Source organism: Cucurbita pepo, chromosome 5, assembly GCF_057944985.1.
Source record: "Cucurbita pepo subsp. pepo isolate OVF chromosome 5, ASM5794498v1, whole genome shotgun sequence".
Classification (NCBI taxonomy): Eukaryota; Viridiplantae; Streptophyta; class Magnoliopsida; order Cucurbitales; family Cucurbitaceae; genus Cucurbita; species Cucurbita pepo.
Genome location: NC_141802.1, coordinates 1,332,733 through 1,347,955, shown reverse-complemented (window position 1 = coordinate 1,347,955; position 15,223 = coordinate 1,332,733). Strand labels below are relative to the sequence as shown.

Below are 15,223 nucleotides of genomic sequence, written 5' to 3'. Positions count from 1 at the left end.
GACATTTTTTACAAAAATATTTACAAAATTAATATTTATAATATAGAATTTAGAACTTCAACCTATTTTTATTTCATTTTTGGCTGGAAGATGAGAATCCCGCGCGTTTAAGATTCTGGTGCAGTTCCGTTCCTCCACGATCGCTCTCGATTCCGCTTCGGAATCGTCATCGTCTTCAGTTCTCTGATGGCTTCTTCAACCTGCAATTGCAGCAGCTTGCATTGCTTGTTTCGGTAAGATCCGCTACAAAATTCGACTCTGTTCTAAGCTTTCCTTTAATTACTGAATCTTCCGAGTTCACTCCCGATTCTCGCAAAACCTAAAGATTCTTCCGATTCTTTCTGAAAACTCTCCTTTACCAGGTCTCTCTCTTTTTCTTTCTCTCCTTCTGTCTTTACTTTGTTTATATGTGTTTATGCGCCTTAGATTTAGTTTCACTTGCTGGTTTCTATCTGTTTCTTCCTTGCATTTAGAAGAAAGTGTGGTAATATCTTTAAAAGATTAAGATAGTGGAATTTGGAAGCTCTCGGACAGGGTTTTATTTTCCCCAACTAATTTTCAGCCGTTGAAAATTGATTCAATTATTGATTTGAAAGTTAATTCTGTGCCGTTGCATGAAGAGTGCAATTGGAGATTAGAAGTGAGATTACGGTACTTTCTAATTTTGTATGGTCAAAACGTGTGAATGCTTCGGTGGATTAAATTTGCTAAAATTGATAACTAAGCTTAAAGGATATGTAGAACTGGATTTTTGAAACGGCAGAAGACATAACTGTCAAATGAGAGATGTTTCTAAATATAATCAACCAAAAGGACTGGAGAAAATATAGCACCCGAAAAATCCGAGTTGATTAGAGATGGAGAAGGAATTTAGGCTGTAAATTTCTTATCAAGGACCGAGTTATATATAGATAGAGGAAGAACGGCAGCTAATAATCTAATCTTGTTTTTTAAAATTTATTGCGCGGAATATTCTCTGCTCTTTTTCTTTTACTTATTTTCTTCCGGAGGACGACGGAGATCGGTAATCTGATTCCGTTTAAGCGCGGCGGTGAGGAGCAGAAGCACAGGAGAGAAGATTAACAGAGACTCCAAAATCAAACCATATAGATTCTTATTGGAGTTCAATCGGTGGCCAGAATTAGAGTTCCGCCGCTTGCAGGACGAGCTCACACGGACGGTGGTGGCGCCGAATCGTACGGCAATAATAGAGTGCAGATTCAATCAACGAGAATGTCCTCGGAAAAAGCAGGGAAGAGAAAAGGAAAATTAGTTTTTGTGTAAGATTATTTCTGGGAGAAAAGGAAAGAAAAGGAATCGAAGAGAAAATAATGAAGATTGGAGCGATGGAAGATGTGGCGATAATTGGAGGATTGATTTCAGTGCAGTTCATATACGCTGGAAACTCGGTATTGCTAAGTTATTTGATGTCGTTAGGGCTCAATCCTCTCAACATCGTCATTTATGTTGCCTCTGCCACATTTCTATTTTTGGCTCCTCTGGCTGTTTGTTTTGAAAGGTCTTTCTCTCCTCTTCCTCCGACTCTATCTTTATCTCGCTGATGACTTTGAATTGTGGGATTGAAGTTTGATGAATGATGTGCATACATACAGGAGCAATTGGCCCAAGAAATTGAGTTCCAAGTTGGTGCTTCAGCTTGTTCTGATCTCCTTTGGCGGGTACGCAGAAATATCTAGTTTTTTATCTTCTCATTTCTTGAGTTTTAGTTTCACTTTTTAGTTTCTCCTTTCTTAAAATTAGTTTCTACTGTTGATTGATTTTTAACTTTCCAAAAGAAATATAGCTTTTTATTAATAATTTTTTTGAAGTTAGAACAACTTCATATTTCATTTACAGGAATCACACGATAAACTAGTCTTTTAAATTTGATTATTCAGACATATTTTTAATCAACTTTTGTTTTGAAAAATGATAATTTCTTATGGAAGCCAATTTCCAACAAGCTATAAGTTTCTCGTTTTATTTTCATACATATATTCCAAAATCACCACATTTCTTCTTCTTCTTCTTCTTTTATTTATTTATTTTGTATGTTTCCCTTCCTAATTTAATCATCGAAGTTCTTTAGACTCGCAAATTCATGAAGCCAACCATGATAAGAATTTAAAACCGCTTTTGGGGGCAACATGGAAAAGTTATTCCCAAAAAAAAAAAACATAAAAGAATTTTTTTTCAGAAGGAATACCATTCAATTTAAATTTCATTAACATAATTAAATTCCACTTGTTAAAATCAAATTAGCTCCATATTGATGTTTTTCAGAGACAATTCTTTCTTTGAATCGCCAATCTAAGTTTTTAATACATTTTGTTTTGTATTTTATCTTGGAAGTTTATGAAAGTCAAATGGTTTGTTTTAAACTGTAACAAAGGCTAACCAAATAATTCACATTTTAACGACCTCGATGGCTTAGAGTTCCAACATTATAATAAGTTTCACGGCCATAAAATTGATTCTTTTCTGATTTATTTGGTACTTTGGTTTTTTCAAGGGTAACTTTGTTCCAAACTCTGCTATTAGAAGGGATAAAGCTGACTTCTCCAGCCATGGCAACTGCCATGCCAAACATTGCTCCTGGTCTCATCTTTATCATTGCCTGGTGTTTTAGGTATCCAATACTTTACTTTAGACATCCCAACGATAGAACAGAATTTGTCTGCACTTACAGAACAATTAAACCGAATCAAAGGTCTACATGGTCGGTTTTCTATTAATTTAGTGATATTTACTTGCAATCGTCTTTGCAGATTAGAGAGAGTCAAACTTAGTTGTCTGTACAGCAAAGTTAAGATTTTAGGGACATTGCTTTGTGTAGTGGGCGCCATCATAATGAGCATACTGCACAGCACCATCACGATACCGGCAAAAGAGCAGCTAATTTTTCTTCCTTCATCTGTACTCTTCAATAAGGAAAAGTTTATTGGTTGTTTGTATCTCATGATGGCGGTCTTCGTATTATCAAGCAATGTTGTATTGCAGGTAATTGTGCTTCGAAATTGAGACATTACGTGATGATGGAAATGAAGCAATCCTAGTTTTTTATACTGTATATTGCAGGCTACAGCCCTTGGTGAATTACCCGCTCCAATGTCGTTGAGTGCTGTAACTTCGTTCATTGGAGTATTAACGACTGCAGTTGTACAATTACTGAAGAATCATAAGTTAGAAACCGAATGGTCAACTGTCAACATGAAGGATTTACTCTGCTACTCTCTATTGGTAAATTAAACCATCTTTTAAAATATTCATGCTAAATCATTTGCTTCTGGTGGGCGTTGTTGCATGCTTGGTAAAATTGTTGAACAGCTTTCATTAGTATCATTTGCAAAATGCAAAAAGAAAGGAGTGTTTGGACTGGAAAACTTGTAATTAAGATGATTCTGTAGGCTGTTTCAGAATCTTTTATGCAAATAAATATGAAATAGAAACTGATGAATGGATGGATGGATGAATATAGGGAGGAATAGTGAGCGGTATAAGCTTGAGCTTCAACGGGTGGGCAATGAAGAAAAGAGGGCCAGTTTTGGTGTCAATTTTCAGTCCTATTGGAACAGTTTTCTCTGTCATTCTCTCTGTCTTCACCTTAGGAGACACTATTTCCATTGGAAGGTACGTTAGATAGCAACTTTTCTTCTAATCATTTTCTGACTCTGTTTATCTGCTGTGTGCTGCTCTATTTGCCTTTGGATGTTCTCAGTTTTTCTTTACACGCGCACACAAAAACCCTCTGTTTTTTTTTTTTTTTTTTTTTGTACATAATTATTTATATGGGAATTAAAACTTTTATTTATTTATTATTATTATTGTTATTTTGAGTGTAAAAAAGAACCAAAAACTGATGATTAGACATTTGAAAAGAACAATAAAAAGGAAAGCTGTCAAACAGGTATCTGAGTTGGGTATTAAAAGTGGGGTTTGATTCTTGTGGGTGCAGCCTTGCTGGTATGTTCTTGATGTTCTGTGGGCTCTACTTTGTGCTTTGGGCAAAAGGAAAAGAAGGTTACTGTGATGGGAGTGGCTATCAAAGTGATGACTTTGATATTGAGAAACCTTTACTCTCTTGAACTTTGTAGGTGTATCTGCCACTTCCTTTATCCTATATGGGGAAATTATAATGGTAAGTGGACATTAAAAAACTAAAGATGAAAAACTGTATTTTAGGTTGAGCGTCAGTAAATTGTTTGTAACGGTTAGGTTTTACTGTTTGGGGTGGGACACAATACTTTGATTGGCAAGAACTAGATTGCAAGTCAAGAATTTCATTAGTACCAAAAGTTTGTTAAAAAAGAATGTGTATATATGTATATTATATGACTGACTGTAATTATTAGTAAATTGATTGGTCGGTTTGGATTGATCTTTTACTCCGTTTGTAAGTTGTTTACTGGTGTTTTATTGATTTTCTCTTCAAAATCAAGCTTATACGGCTATATGCCTTTGGAAAAAGTGAAAGGGAACTCCAAAACAAAGATTCCGAAGGCATCGAAGATGTTGGCTTTATTCCTACTTTTCACCGTCTTTGTGAATCTTTGAAAGAAGGGATTCTTTTTGTTACTTTTTGGGAATAATTCTTCCTTTGTTAATGTGTTTTCTTAGCCGTCGCTTGTTCATACTTTAACAATTCAAGAGAAATTATTTAAGTTTCTAATTTTATAAATTTGAAATTATAAAATGTATTTTTGACTAATAACTTTGTGCAAAATCAAAATGTCCAATTATTTAGGCGTCAATATGCATATTTAGGCTAGGAGACCGAAGTTTGAGTTGATAACATTTAGGTTAGTCATTTGGTAGCATACTAAGAATGATGTGACACTTTTTTTTTTCTCCTTTTTTAGTTACTAAAATATATATAAAAAAAAAAATTGGTTTTCTCTCTCCCTCTACTTCTCCCTCCCTCCCTCCCAACCATCTCCGTGTCATGGCTATCAGAGGTGTTCTTCCATAGCCGAAATTCGAAATGTAGGAGGGTAGAGAATAAAGCAAAGAAAGGAAGAGGAAGAGAAATGTAAAAAGAAGGGAAGCAACAAAACAAAGCAGCCTTTTGTGGGAAAGACAAAGAAGAAGAGACTGAATTCAATCCATCCATCTTGAAATGACGACAATTTGATAATCAACCAAGAGAAACTCGCGAGGCTCACAGGGGGTTGAAAATGGGTTCCAACGGGAAAGAAAAGATGGAATTGGGTGAATCCAATTGGAACCAAATTTGAAGCGAATAATAATAATAGTGGGAAAGGTGGGTGGTTCCATGGAACTTCCCCCTCTTTTCTTCACCTTTTTCTCTACTATTTGATTCATTCACTTCCCATCTTTTCCATGGATTTTTTCTTTTGTAGTTTTGCTTTAAACTCTACCATCTTCTTTTAATAATTCTACAATAATGATCCTCTTCTATATTTTCCATATTTCATTTTAAAACTTCCATCCTATTTAATCTCTAAACTTTATCTAATTTTTATACTATGATCCTCTATATAATTATTGCCATTAACATTTAATGTGAATAAAATCATATGATAGAAAATTTAAAAGACTGCATAACGGGCATACTCTGATGTGTGGGCCCTCACGTTGGAGGAAAAGAAAAGCCCACCTGCTCCCTCCCCTTTTATGGATCTCTACCTTTCCCATCACCAAACCAACACATTGCTTTTTTCATCTGTTCATCACCATTCAAAAGCCTCTCTGTTTGCTTTTTTTTTTTTTTTTTTTTTTTACTTCAAAATTTGACCCTATCATTCTCTTTTTAGGGTTGAAGTTACTCTACTGTTATTGGTTAATATAACGTCAAATATGAATTTGACAATTAATTATCTTGATATTTTATTTTATATATGTGATGATTTGATCTATCCATTAGTAATATTTAAAAATAAAAATTTTAATCGACTTCAATAAATAATATTGAACTAATCAAATAAACGGAGCATTCCATGTGATAATATTAAGTGTTTATGTTGACATCACATCCATAATTTTAAAGCCACTCGTGTCCTTTTCTTCAAAGGGTACAATTATTTATTTCTAAAATTTAAATGTTTATAGTCAACTAATTTATTAAAAATATAACTAAGAACAAAATCAAATAAATTTGTAACTTAGATATGAAAGTGAATTTAGTTCTCAATTCCTTAATTAAAAGAATTGGAGGATTAAGAATTTATTATTTGAGTAATTAGCATTGAAAAATATATCACTTTAAAACTTCTAAATTATTAAATACGGCACCCTTATCCCTTATTGGAGAACAAAAAGCTATAGAAAATTATGACCAAATAAATAGAATTTTGTTTATACATGCATGGATTATTTTATTTATTATTATTATTATTTAAATTTAAAAATAAAAAAAAAAAAAAAAAAAAAAACATGTTACATAATCAATATTGTCTACGGGAAATACAGGGGACATCATTGTGCTAGCCATTATAGGTAACGCCGAGCCGATAAATATTCCTTATTTAAAAAATAAAAAAAAAAATAATTTAATTATGAGCCCCCCAAAAGTAGCATATTTGTAATAAGAGGCATGGAAGTGGACAAAATGTGGAATTTGTTGGGGGGTGGGGGTCGTAAAAGAAATAAAGAAAAGAAAAAGGGGTGTAATTACCGTGATGGGCAAGGTTTGCGTGTTACTTGTCCCTACTTTCCCATTCATTCTTCGTAACTTTCCTTAACCCTCTTGTCGTTTTGAAACCCAATTTGTTTCTTTTCTTTTTTATTTAATATTAATTAATCAATTCCATGTAACACTTTCCTTTATTTTATATAAAATTCCCTTTTTTAGATATTCAAAAACGCCTTTAATTAAAAAAAAAAAAACACTCCAAAAACACTTTTAAGTTAAAAAAAAATTAAAAAAATATATTTACCATTAATATCACATTTTAAAATTACTCACCAACTTCCTAAAATAACATTAAAATGTTTATGCGGTTTTTTTTTCATATACTAATACGTGTAGAATTAATGGATATTTTTTAGATTTTCTTTAAAATTTAGAAGGTATATTTATTAATATAGCCGATAATTAAAATATCATTTTTCTGTTTAAAAGAAAATGGGGGGAGAAGAGAATATTTAGAAAAAAGAAAAAAAAAAAAAAAAAATTTATGGGAGGTGGTGAGTTTTGGTGGAGGAATGGTTGTGACCTACTCCTTTTAAGTTCCCAATCCATTCTGTAGTTTTCCTTCCCACAAAAACCACAATTCTCACTGTAAGCTCTTCATGCCCTCAAAAGATAAAAGCAAAAAAAGAAGCTTTGATTTGATCCATATGGACTCCCACAAATGCAAGCTCTGTTCTAGACTCTTCACCAATGGCAGAGCCTTAGGCGGCCATATGAAGGCCCACCTCACTGCAGCGCCGGCGCTACCACTCCCTCCCTCCAAGCCGCCCACCATCCACGTTGCCCTTCCTTCCTCCACATCCTCCTCCTCCGCCGCCGCCGACGACGACGACTCTCTCGAATCGGAACACAACCCAACGCTCTACGAGGTCAGAGAAAATCCCAACAGAGATTTCAGATTTTCAGATCCTGTTTTCGACATTGTTCTTCAAGACAGAGAGAGCGAGACCGACTCCAAAAACCCCACTTGTAACAGATCCAAACGACGCCGGCAACCGCCTCTGGAGCTACCCGAACCTGCCAGCTCTGTTTCCTACACCTCGCCGGAGGAAGACCTGGCCATGTGCCTCATGATGCTCTCACGTGACCGTCGGATCCAAAATCAAAATCAAATTCCAAATCAATTTGAGAAGATTAGAGCGAAGAAGCCACTTAGAAGGAAGAAAAAGTGCCAGAAATGCACTAAACACTTCCGATCTTACAGAGCTCTGTTCAGCCATGAAAAAATCTGTCAATTAAAAACAGAGCTGGAAGAAGAAGAAGAAGAAGAAGAAGAAGAAGAAGAAGACGAACATTTCAAAAATGGGGGAAACAGAAGAAGAATCTTCAAATGCCCATTCTGTTTTAAGCTATTTGGGTCAGGTCAAGCACTTGGCGGGCACAAGAGATCCCATTTCGTGAGCTCGACAAATGGTGGAGTTAGTGTAAATAGCTCTGTTTCTTTAAAAGTGGAAATAAGTCTCATAGATCTCAACTTACCGGCTCCTCTCGAAGAAGATCATTACAGTGTTGTTTCTAATGCTTGACAAATTTGTTCATCATAATCTTTTTTTTTTTCTTTTTTTTTTCGATGGGAGGAAGAAGAAGAAGAAGAAGAAAACGACGACGTTTAGTGGAAGACTTAGTCTAATGGGGTCTGGTTTGAACTGAAACAGACTAATTATGGGACTTTTCTTTATTTCTGTTTTGTTTTGACCAGAAAGTGTAGACGAAGACGATGATTAGGAAATTAGGTGGAAAAGTATATGACATTTAATAAAATACATTAAATTTCATAATACCTATAAATTAATTTGATTTTCCCCTTATTCCAAGTTAATGATCAAATAAAGTTTAAAATATAATCTATACATATATAATTTTGAAGGTTTAATTATTGAAGCGTTGGAAATAAAGAAAAAAGAAAAAAGAAATGGACAAGTTAATATTACAATTAATAAGAATTGACATAAGAACGAAACATAATAAATGTCGGACCAATGGCTAATCTTATGTTTGCAACATAATTTAAGGACCACAGTTTTTGATGCAATATGCTCACCAACTTATGCCCCAAATTGACTTTTTAATGTCGTTTTAATCTTATTATTATTATTATTATTTTCAATTTAACCAAATTTAAAACAAAACTGAATTGATGACGTGGCTCAAACTGAGCTGACACGCTTTTTAATTAATGAACAACCCAACATACACAGAACAAAAAAGCCAAATAAATAAATAAATAATTCCACGTGGATATTTTTCCTTCCAATTTCCCTTTTTGGTCAACCTAATGCATCTATTCAGGCTTTTCTTTTTCTTTCCTCTTTTCTGTACTTTCTTATTTCCAATTTTACCCTCATTCTTATTATTTGATATTTTATAATTGCTATTGAACATACTCTACTCCGGAGTCCTATCGAAGGTCCGGCGCGAGGGAAGCCCTAGCAGTGCCAACTGCCAAAATTCCGCAGGTTTCAAAATAATGTTTTCACTTTTTTTTTTTTTTAAAAGAGAATTGTGTTTGGATATACATTTTTTAATGTTTCTACTGGAATTTGTCGAGCCCTCAGCGATCACCGAAGTTTTGCCCCCAAAAGCTCTGGATTCGCCGATCAATTTACAGTTACGGTAAAGTTGGAGCATCATACACGGTGCACGAACAATCCTGCAAAGTTCACGGAGCATCTGCAATTCGTTGAAAGTAAAAAATATGATGCGTCAATAGATACAATCGCAGCTATGGCAGGCCAACCAGCGCACCATCAACCAACTACGGTGGAGGAAGTTAGAACACTTTGGATAGGGGATTTGCAGTACTGGGTCGATGAGTCTTACCTTAATTCTTGCTTCGCTCACACTGGCGAGGTTCGTTCGTTTGTTTCTTCTTTAATTTTGCGCGCTTTTGTGTTTATCATAATACTTTTAATCGATAGAATTTCAAGTGGTTTTCGACTTTTTGTTATCGTAGTGCAATATGAAATTATTAGATGGGTCTGAATTGGTTAGTTTTCTTCTGGTCTTGGAAGTGAATTTGGGTGCATAAAATTAAAATTAGAATGTGTTTGTATTTTGTTCTATTGCTGTGAGAAATGAAGCACGCGGAGGGCCTTTCTATGACCTTTCATGCCACCGAATGGGGATGAATTGAATGCTTGAGAGCCGTGGTAGTGGAAATCACAGTGTATAAAATTATAGTTAATTTCTAGTAGTTGTTATATTATAATGGCTCATACAAGTTTATTCTTGAATCTTGATGTCTAGTGGTAGTTTTTTTGTTATTGTATTTGAGTCAGAGCTTAGTTGCTTATTTTTTATACAGGTTATGTCAATTAAAATCATTCGCAATAAGATCACTGGCCAGCCTGAGGGTTATGGGTTTGTAGAGTTTGTTTCTCATGCAGCAGCAGAAAGAATTTTGCAGACGTACAATGGTTCTCAGATGCCCGGAACTGAGCAAACTTTCAGGTTGAATTGGGCATCTTTTGGAATTGGAGAAAGGCGCCCTGACGCTGGCCCTGAGCACTCTATTTTTGTTGGGGATTTGGCTCCTGATGTTACAGATTATCTGTTGCAGGAGACCTTTAGAGTGCAGTATCCATCTGTTAGGGGTGCTAAAGTTGTGACTGATCCAAACACCGGACGTTCAAAGGGATATGGGTTTGTTAAATTTGCTGATGAAAATGAAAGGAATCGAGCTATGTCAGAAATGAATGGTGTTTATTGCTCAACTAGGCCTATGCGTATTAGTGCAGCAACACCCAAAAAGACCATTGGTGTTCAGCAGCAATATAGTCTAGGTAAAGGTAAAGGCAATATAGTCATTTCTCACGCTTTCTAATATTCGTGACCCATATGGAGTGAGTATAAGCTTTTTAAGCATTCATCCAAGTTTCTAGTCTGGTTCATATCTGTGCCAGTGGTCATAGTTATGAAGATGTTTGGCTCTAAAATTTGAATTTCACCTCTGTTTATGAAAGTTATCATTTTTTTTTTGCATCAGTAAACCTAAAGCTAGGAGTTCAATATGTACAAATGATTTTTCTGAAATTTTTGTAGATATTATCCATATTAGTGTTCTTAGATTTAAGATAAAAACTTATAAAGTTAATAGTTATGTATTTTGAATGTATATGTCAAAATATATTCTATTCCTTAATGATTTTTTTGAATAAACAAGTAATTCAGCTGAATTACGAATGAGATAGAATTCATTGTTGTTATTACCTTCTTTCGCTTAAAGAGAAAATCTTAGGAGGGGATGGTAATTTACTATTTATAAGCTCAATACTGACCTTACTTGAACACGATCTATTCTATAGGTTGTACAATTATGTCATTGGTGTCTAAAATCGTACTTACCTATGTGCCTCTTGTCTCAGCAATGTACCCAGTTCCTGCCTACACTACACCCGTGCCTGTGCTTCCTGCAGATTATGATGCAAATAACACAACTGTAAGTGAAGGGGCAGTGTTACTCTTTCTTGTTTCTATGCTTGTCTCTCACTACATTGTTCTTTATGCAGATCTTTGTTGGTAACTTGGATCCTAATATTACAGAGGAGGAGTTGAAGCAAACTTTTTTGCAGTTTGGTGAGATTGTTTATGCAAAAATTCCTGCTGGGAAAGGCTGTGGTTTTGTACAGTTTGGTACGAGGTATGCTTAGGCATGATTAATTTTATTGATTTAAGTTGAGTAAATTGCATCCCTCCTTGCTCCTGATCCAATGCCTTGAAAGAAGGCTCCGAATAAAAATGGTCTTAAGTGGGAGACAAAATTCTTGTGGAATAGAAGGAAAATTCTTGTGTATGTAGGATATATCATCTATTTCTTTTTTTCACCATGAACATTTGGATTTGGATTAAATATGTTCTCCAAATTGTGTCCATCCAGACCTTCAGCTGAAGAAGCCATCCAAAAGATGCAAGGAAAGGTAATCGGTCAGCAAGTGGTTCGTACTTCTTGGGGTAGAAATCCGGCTATCAAGCAGGTAATTCATATTCTATAGAGACATCTACAAAGCTATACCAGAAACAATCATTGACTAATTCTATTTTTTGAAGGACTTCGAATTTTCCATGTTTTCTGTAATCCCCTTGTTCATGGATGTTTTCTGTTAGCAAGTTCTCACAATATCCTGTATAAGGCTCATCAAGCAGGTAATTCATATTCTATAGAGACATCTACAAAGCTATACCAGAAACAATCATTGACTAATTCTATTTTTTGAAGGACTTCGAATTTTCCATGTTTTCTGTAATCCCCTTGTTCATGGATGTTTTCTGTTAGCAAGTTCTCACAATATCCTGTATAAGGCTCATCATAGTGAACCAGAGTTCTCTGTATTGAGCAGACTTTGAATTTGATGAAATGGTGATGGATTTTTAGGACTTGGCTACTTGGGGTCAGCAAGTTGATCCAAACCAGTGGAGCGCTTACTATGGTGGCTATGGTGGAGCTTATGATGCTTATGGATATGGAGTCGTACAAGATCCATCTTTATATGCTTATGGTGCATATTCGGGTTATACCTCGTATCCTCAACAGGTACGTTTCATCAGAATAAAATAAGCTGGAATCAAGAGCATATATTTATAGAAAAAAGGTTGTTCTATTCAGAAAATTGATTGCCTTTTCTGATCTTGGAACTATTTATTTGAACTCTTTTCTTTTAGGTTGATGGTGTACAAGATTTGGCCGCTGTAGCTGGTGCTGTTCCTGCTGTGGAACAGGCAGAGGAATGGAATGATACGCTGGATACACCAGATGTTGAGTTGTAAGTTTCTCTCTTCTGCCCCTCTGGAGATAAAAGATTGCAAATTAACAAGTCTCATTATATGAACTTGCATTGACATCAGATCGTTAATTGGCAGTTTAAATTACGCATACCTTTCCAAACATGAAAGCGCCATTTTAGGCTGGCCCTTATGGTTGACCACCTCTTCACTGGTTAAGCAAACGTGAAGTTGATGAATCTTCTTGGTCGTGGTCCGCGATCATTAGGCTGTCAATGCCTGACCATACTCGGGTCAATGATACCGACATCATACTGTTGCCCGTGCCCTTCAGAGTACAGTGAGTGTTTAATTTAATAATTTGTTCTCCTCTATAGGAACGAGGTTGTCGGGGTTAGGCGCTTGAATGCTCTATATATAATGATGATCTGCTATTTTGAAATGAAGTTTTCATACCAGGAGAACATTTGGTGTGATATGTACCTTGTACCTTGTTCCATATTCATATTGTTAACTGATTTATGTTCGGAATGGAGTGGAGAATTCCCGTTTAAACAGGGAATAGGAAGAACATTATAATAAACCTTAAATAGTGTTGGTTTAAAGATTATGGCAATACAAATTGAATGAATGGAATGTAATATAAATGTGTATGCATATAGTATTTGAGCTAAGCATCAGAGGGTGCAATCCAGTGCCTACCATTCACAAAGCTCTTGACAAGAAATGGATGGGCCTCTTCAAACTCCAACTCCCTGGCCCATGATACTCCCTTCACTTTGCTTGCTCCTGGCCCCCAGCATTTGTATGCTCCAAAAAATACCGTCCTGCTCCACTCACAGTCAGTAAATAAGTCTCAAATAGCCATTTAAAACAGTAATTTCACCATCTCCAATAAATAACCACTAATTGAAGAACAAAAGGAGTAATTTTACTTGTTTTTGTTGCTGACGTGGTCCCAGTCATCCCATCCACCGTGGGCCACCACGTCATCAAAGTAAGTATACGCGTAGACGATTCTAGAGTACTGGCCCATGGCCCGGCCCACGTATACAGGTCCTGAACCGGTAACCTTGCACCGGACGAAAGCAAACCCGGTCTTCTCGTCCGGCAAGTTTCTATCTTGTGCCGCTATAGAACCGAACCGAGTGGCGATGGAGTGCAGCTCACAATCCTACACCACATAAGAAAGACAAGAAACGCCGTCGTTTAAGTTCAAAACATATTATATTATAATAACTTTGGGCTTTGTGTTTAATGAAAAAGATAATTATTTTGCCGTCTAATGATTAAGTTGATTTTAGGAATAATATATATATATATATATATATATATATATATATATATATATATATATATTTTAATAAATAGAGCTATTAAAATAAAATAGGATTTTTTTTTCTTTTGTATTAGAAGAGATTTAAATTATATTTATTAAGAACAAAATAAATGTAAAAGGTAAAAAAATTATATTTTTGTAGTTGAAATGAAACAATTGGAGGAGGGTTTAATTAATTAAATGACCTTATACATGGAACGCCCATTTCCAAAGATAAAGTCTATGGAGCCTTCAATGTAGCATTCTTTGAAGTAATGGCGGCCGGCGTCATCACACAACGTATCTTGAGCACCGTAGAACCCGCACCCGGAAAAATAGGCTTTATCGCCGGATATACGGAACGCCGCCGCTTGCCACCCTTGCATTCCGGGCATCGGCGCCGGTGCTGTATTCTGCCCGTCACGTGAACCACAAATCAAACACAAGACGACAAAGTGAGAAAGAAAGAAGTTCACGTGCACCAAAGTTTGAAAGTTTGGTGGGGTATTACCCTGAAGCTGATGTTTCGGGCAGAGAAGTAATTAGCGAAAACTGTGACCGAGGCTGTTCTGTAGGTACGCAGCTGCTGCCCGCTGGGATCTCGGTCACCTGCCCTGTCGTGCCATTCTATCACCGTCCTCTCTTTCCCCCCTCCTTCAAATGTTATGTACGTCTTCGTCACCGCCACCACCACCTTCTCCCTACACAAATAAACAATTCTACTTACCCTAATAACACGTGGCATTTTTAGCGTTTGAATTTATTCAGAATTTAACAGATAATGAAAAGAGTGTTTTTTAAAAAATTATGAGTTTGAGCAGCATTACACGTAATATCCGGGGCTGATTCGGATAACGGTGCTCACGGTGTTATAATCCGGGACTGCATTGACGGCGGCTTGGACAGTGAGGAAGTCGCCGGAGCCGTTACCGTCTACTTTGATCAGCCGATGGCCAGTCGGTCCGACCCACTTGTGGCGGCGGTGTGAGGCAGAGGGTGAAGAAATTGGTTGGGTTGTTGATAGAAGAAAGAAAGTGGAAATGGAAATGAAGAACAAAAATGAAATGATGAAGGATTCCATTTTTTTAGAAATGGGGAATTTCGGGAATTTTTAGGAATCAGAAATGTATAAATAACGGATTTATTTTTGTTTTTTGTTTTGGTGTTTTTATAACGGTCATTTGTTTCACAGAGAGACAGAGACAGAGACAGAGACGTTTTCTCCCGCGGAAGCTACAGAATCATATGATTATGCCAAGTAAAATTAGTCCGTTACATAAAGATTTTATTATTTATTTAATTTTCGGTGGAAATTATCTAGCTGCTAATTCTCTCTCTCTCTCTGTTTTTTTTTTTTTTTTTTTTTTTTTTTTTCACTTTATTGACTTTATGAGATTACATTGAATTAAAGAATCGATATTAAATGCCTAACAGAATGCTAAAGAATCGATATTAAAATTGCACAAGCACGCGTAACATAAAACAGTGAGGCTGACGGGATTATTTTTGGCAGGAAGTCACAGGTTAGAGGTGGG

General features: G+C 35.8%; 4 protein-coding genes across 7 annotated transcripts; 3 read left to right on the top strand and 1 right to left on the bottom strand.

Annotated features, from left to right (window-relative positions):
• The first annotated feature begins 91 nt into the window (after positions 1-91).
• Positions 92-4,385, top strand: LOC111794830 (WAT1-related protein At5g47470). Its single transcript, XM_023676989.2, has 8 exons — positions 92-233; positions 1,063-1,519; positions 1,614-1,679; positions 2,513-2,629; positions 2,769-3,000; positions 3,079-3,240; positions 3,479-3,630; positions 3,956-4,385. The coding sequence occupies exons 2-8, from the start codon at positions 1,332-1,334 to the stop codon at positions 4,083-4,085; spliced, it is 1,047 nt and encodes a 348-aa protein (XP_023532757.2). The 5' UTR covers positions 92-233; positions 1,063-1,331; the 3' UTR covers positions 4,086-4,385.
• Positions 4,386-7,133: 2,748 nt separating this feature from the next.
• On the top strand, positions 7,134-8,334 carry LOC111794833 (zinc finger protein ZAT9). The gene has a single exon (XM_023676995.2). It carries the CDS (start codon positions 7,252-7,254, stop codon positions 8,176-8,178), a length of 927 nt encoding a protein of 308 aa, XP_023532763.2. The 5' UTR covers positions 7,134-7,251; the 3' UTR covers positions 8,179-8,334.
• A 650-nt stretch (positions 8,335-8,984) lies between these two features.
• Positions 8,985-12,901, top strand: LOC111795238 (polyadenylate-binding protein RBP47B'). Of its 2 annotated transcripts, none has more exons than XM_023677538.2 (9): positions 8,985-9,108; positions 9,208-9,502; positions 9,957-10,434; positions 11,017-11,090; positions 11,161-11,291; positions 11,529-11,625; positions 12,024-12,182; positions 12,311-12,411; positions 12,509-12,901. In XM_023677538.2, exons 2-9 carry the CDS (start codon positions 9,377-9,379, stop codon positions 12,597-12,599), a joined length of 1,257 nt encoding a protein of 418 aa, XP_023533306.2. In that variant the 5' UTR covers positions 8,985-9,108; positions 9,208-9,376; the 3' UTR covers positions 12,600-12,901. The 2 variants fall into 2 exon arrangements, with proteins under 2 accessions (XP_023533306.2, XP_023533305.2); XM_023677537.2 differs by having other exon boundaries at positions 9,957-10,440.
• On the bottom strand, positions 12,297-14,804 carry LOC111795239 (putative pectinesterase 68). 3 transcript variants are annotated; one of them, XM_087124327.1, is made up of 7 exons: positions 14,516-14,804; positions 14,200-14,416; positions 13,895-14,101; positions 13,306-13,544; positions 13,073-13,197; positions 12,525-12,698; positions 12,297-12,434 (listed from the first exon to the last, which is right to left on the bottom strand). In XM_087124327.1, exons 1-6 carry the CDS (start codon positions 14,767-14,769, stop codon positions 12,643-12,645), a joined length of 1,098 nt encoding a protein of 365 aa, XP_086980453.1. In that variant the 5' UTR covers positions 14,770-14,804; the 3' UTR covers positions 12,297-12,434; positions 12,525-12,642. The 3 variants fall into 3 exon arrangements, with proteins under 3 accessions (XP_086980453.1, XP_086980454.1, XP_086980455.1); XM_087124328.1 differs by having other exon boundaries at positions 14,200-14,389; positions 14,516-14,803; XM_087124329.1 differs by lacking the exons at positions 12,297-12,434; positions 12,525-12,698 and having other exon boundaries at positions 12,909-13,197; positions 14,200-14,389; positions 14,516-14,803.
• Positions 14,805-15,223: the final 419 nt, after the last annotated feature.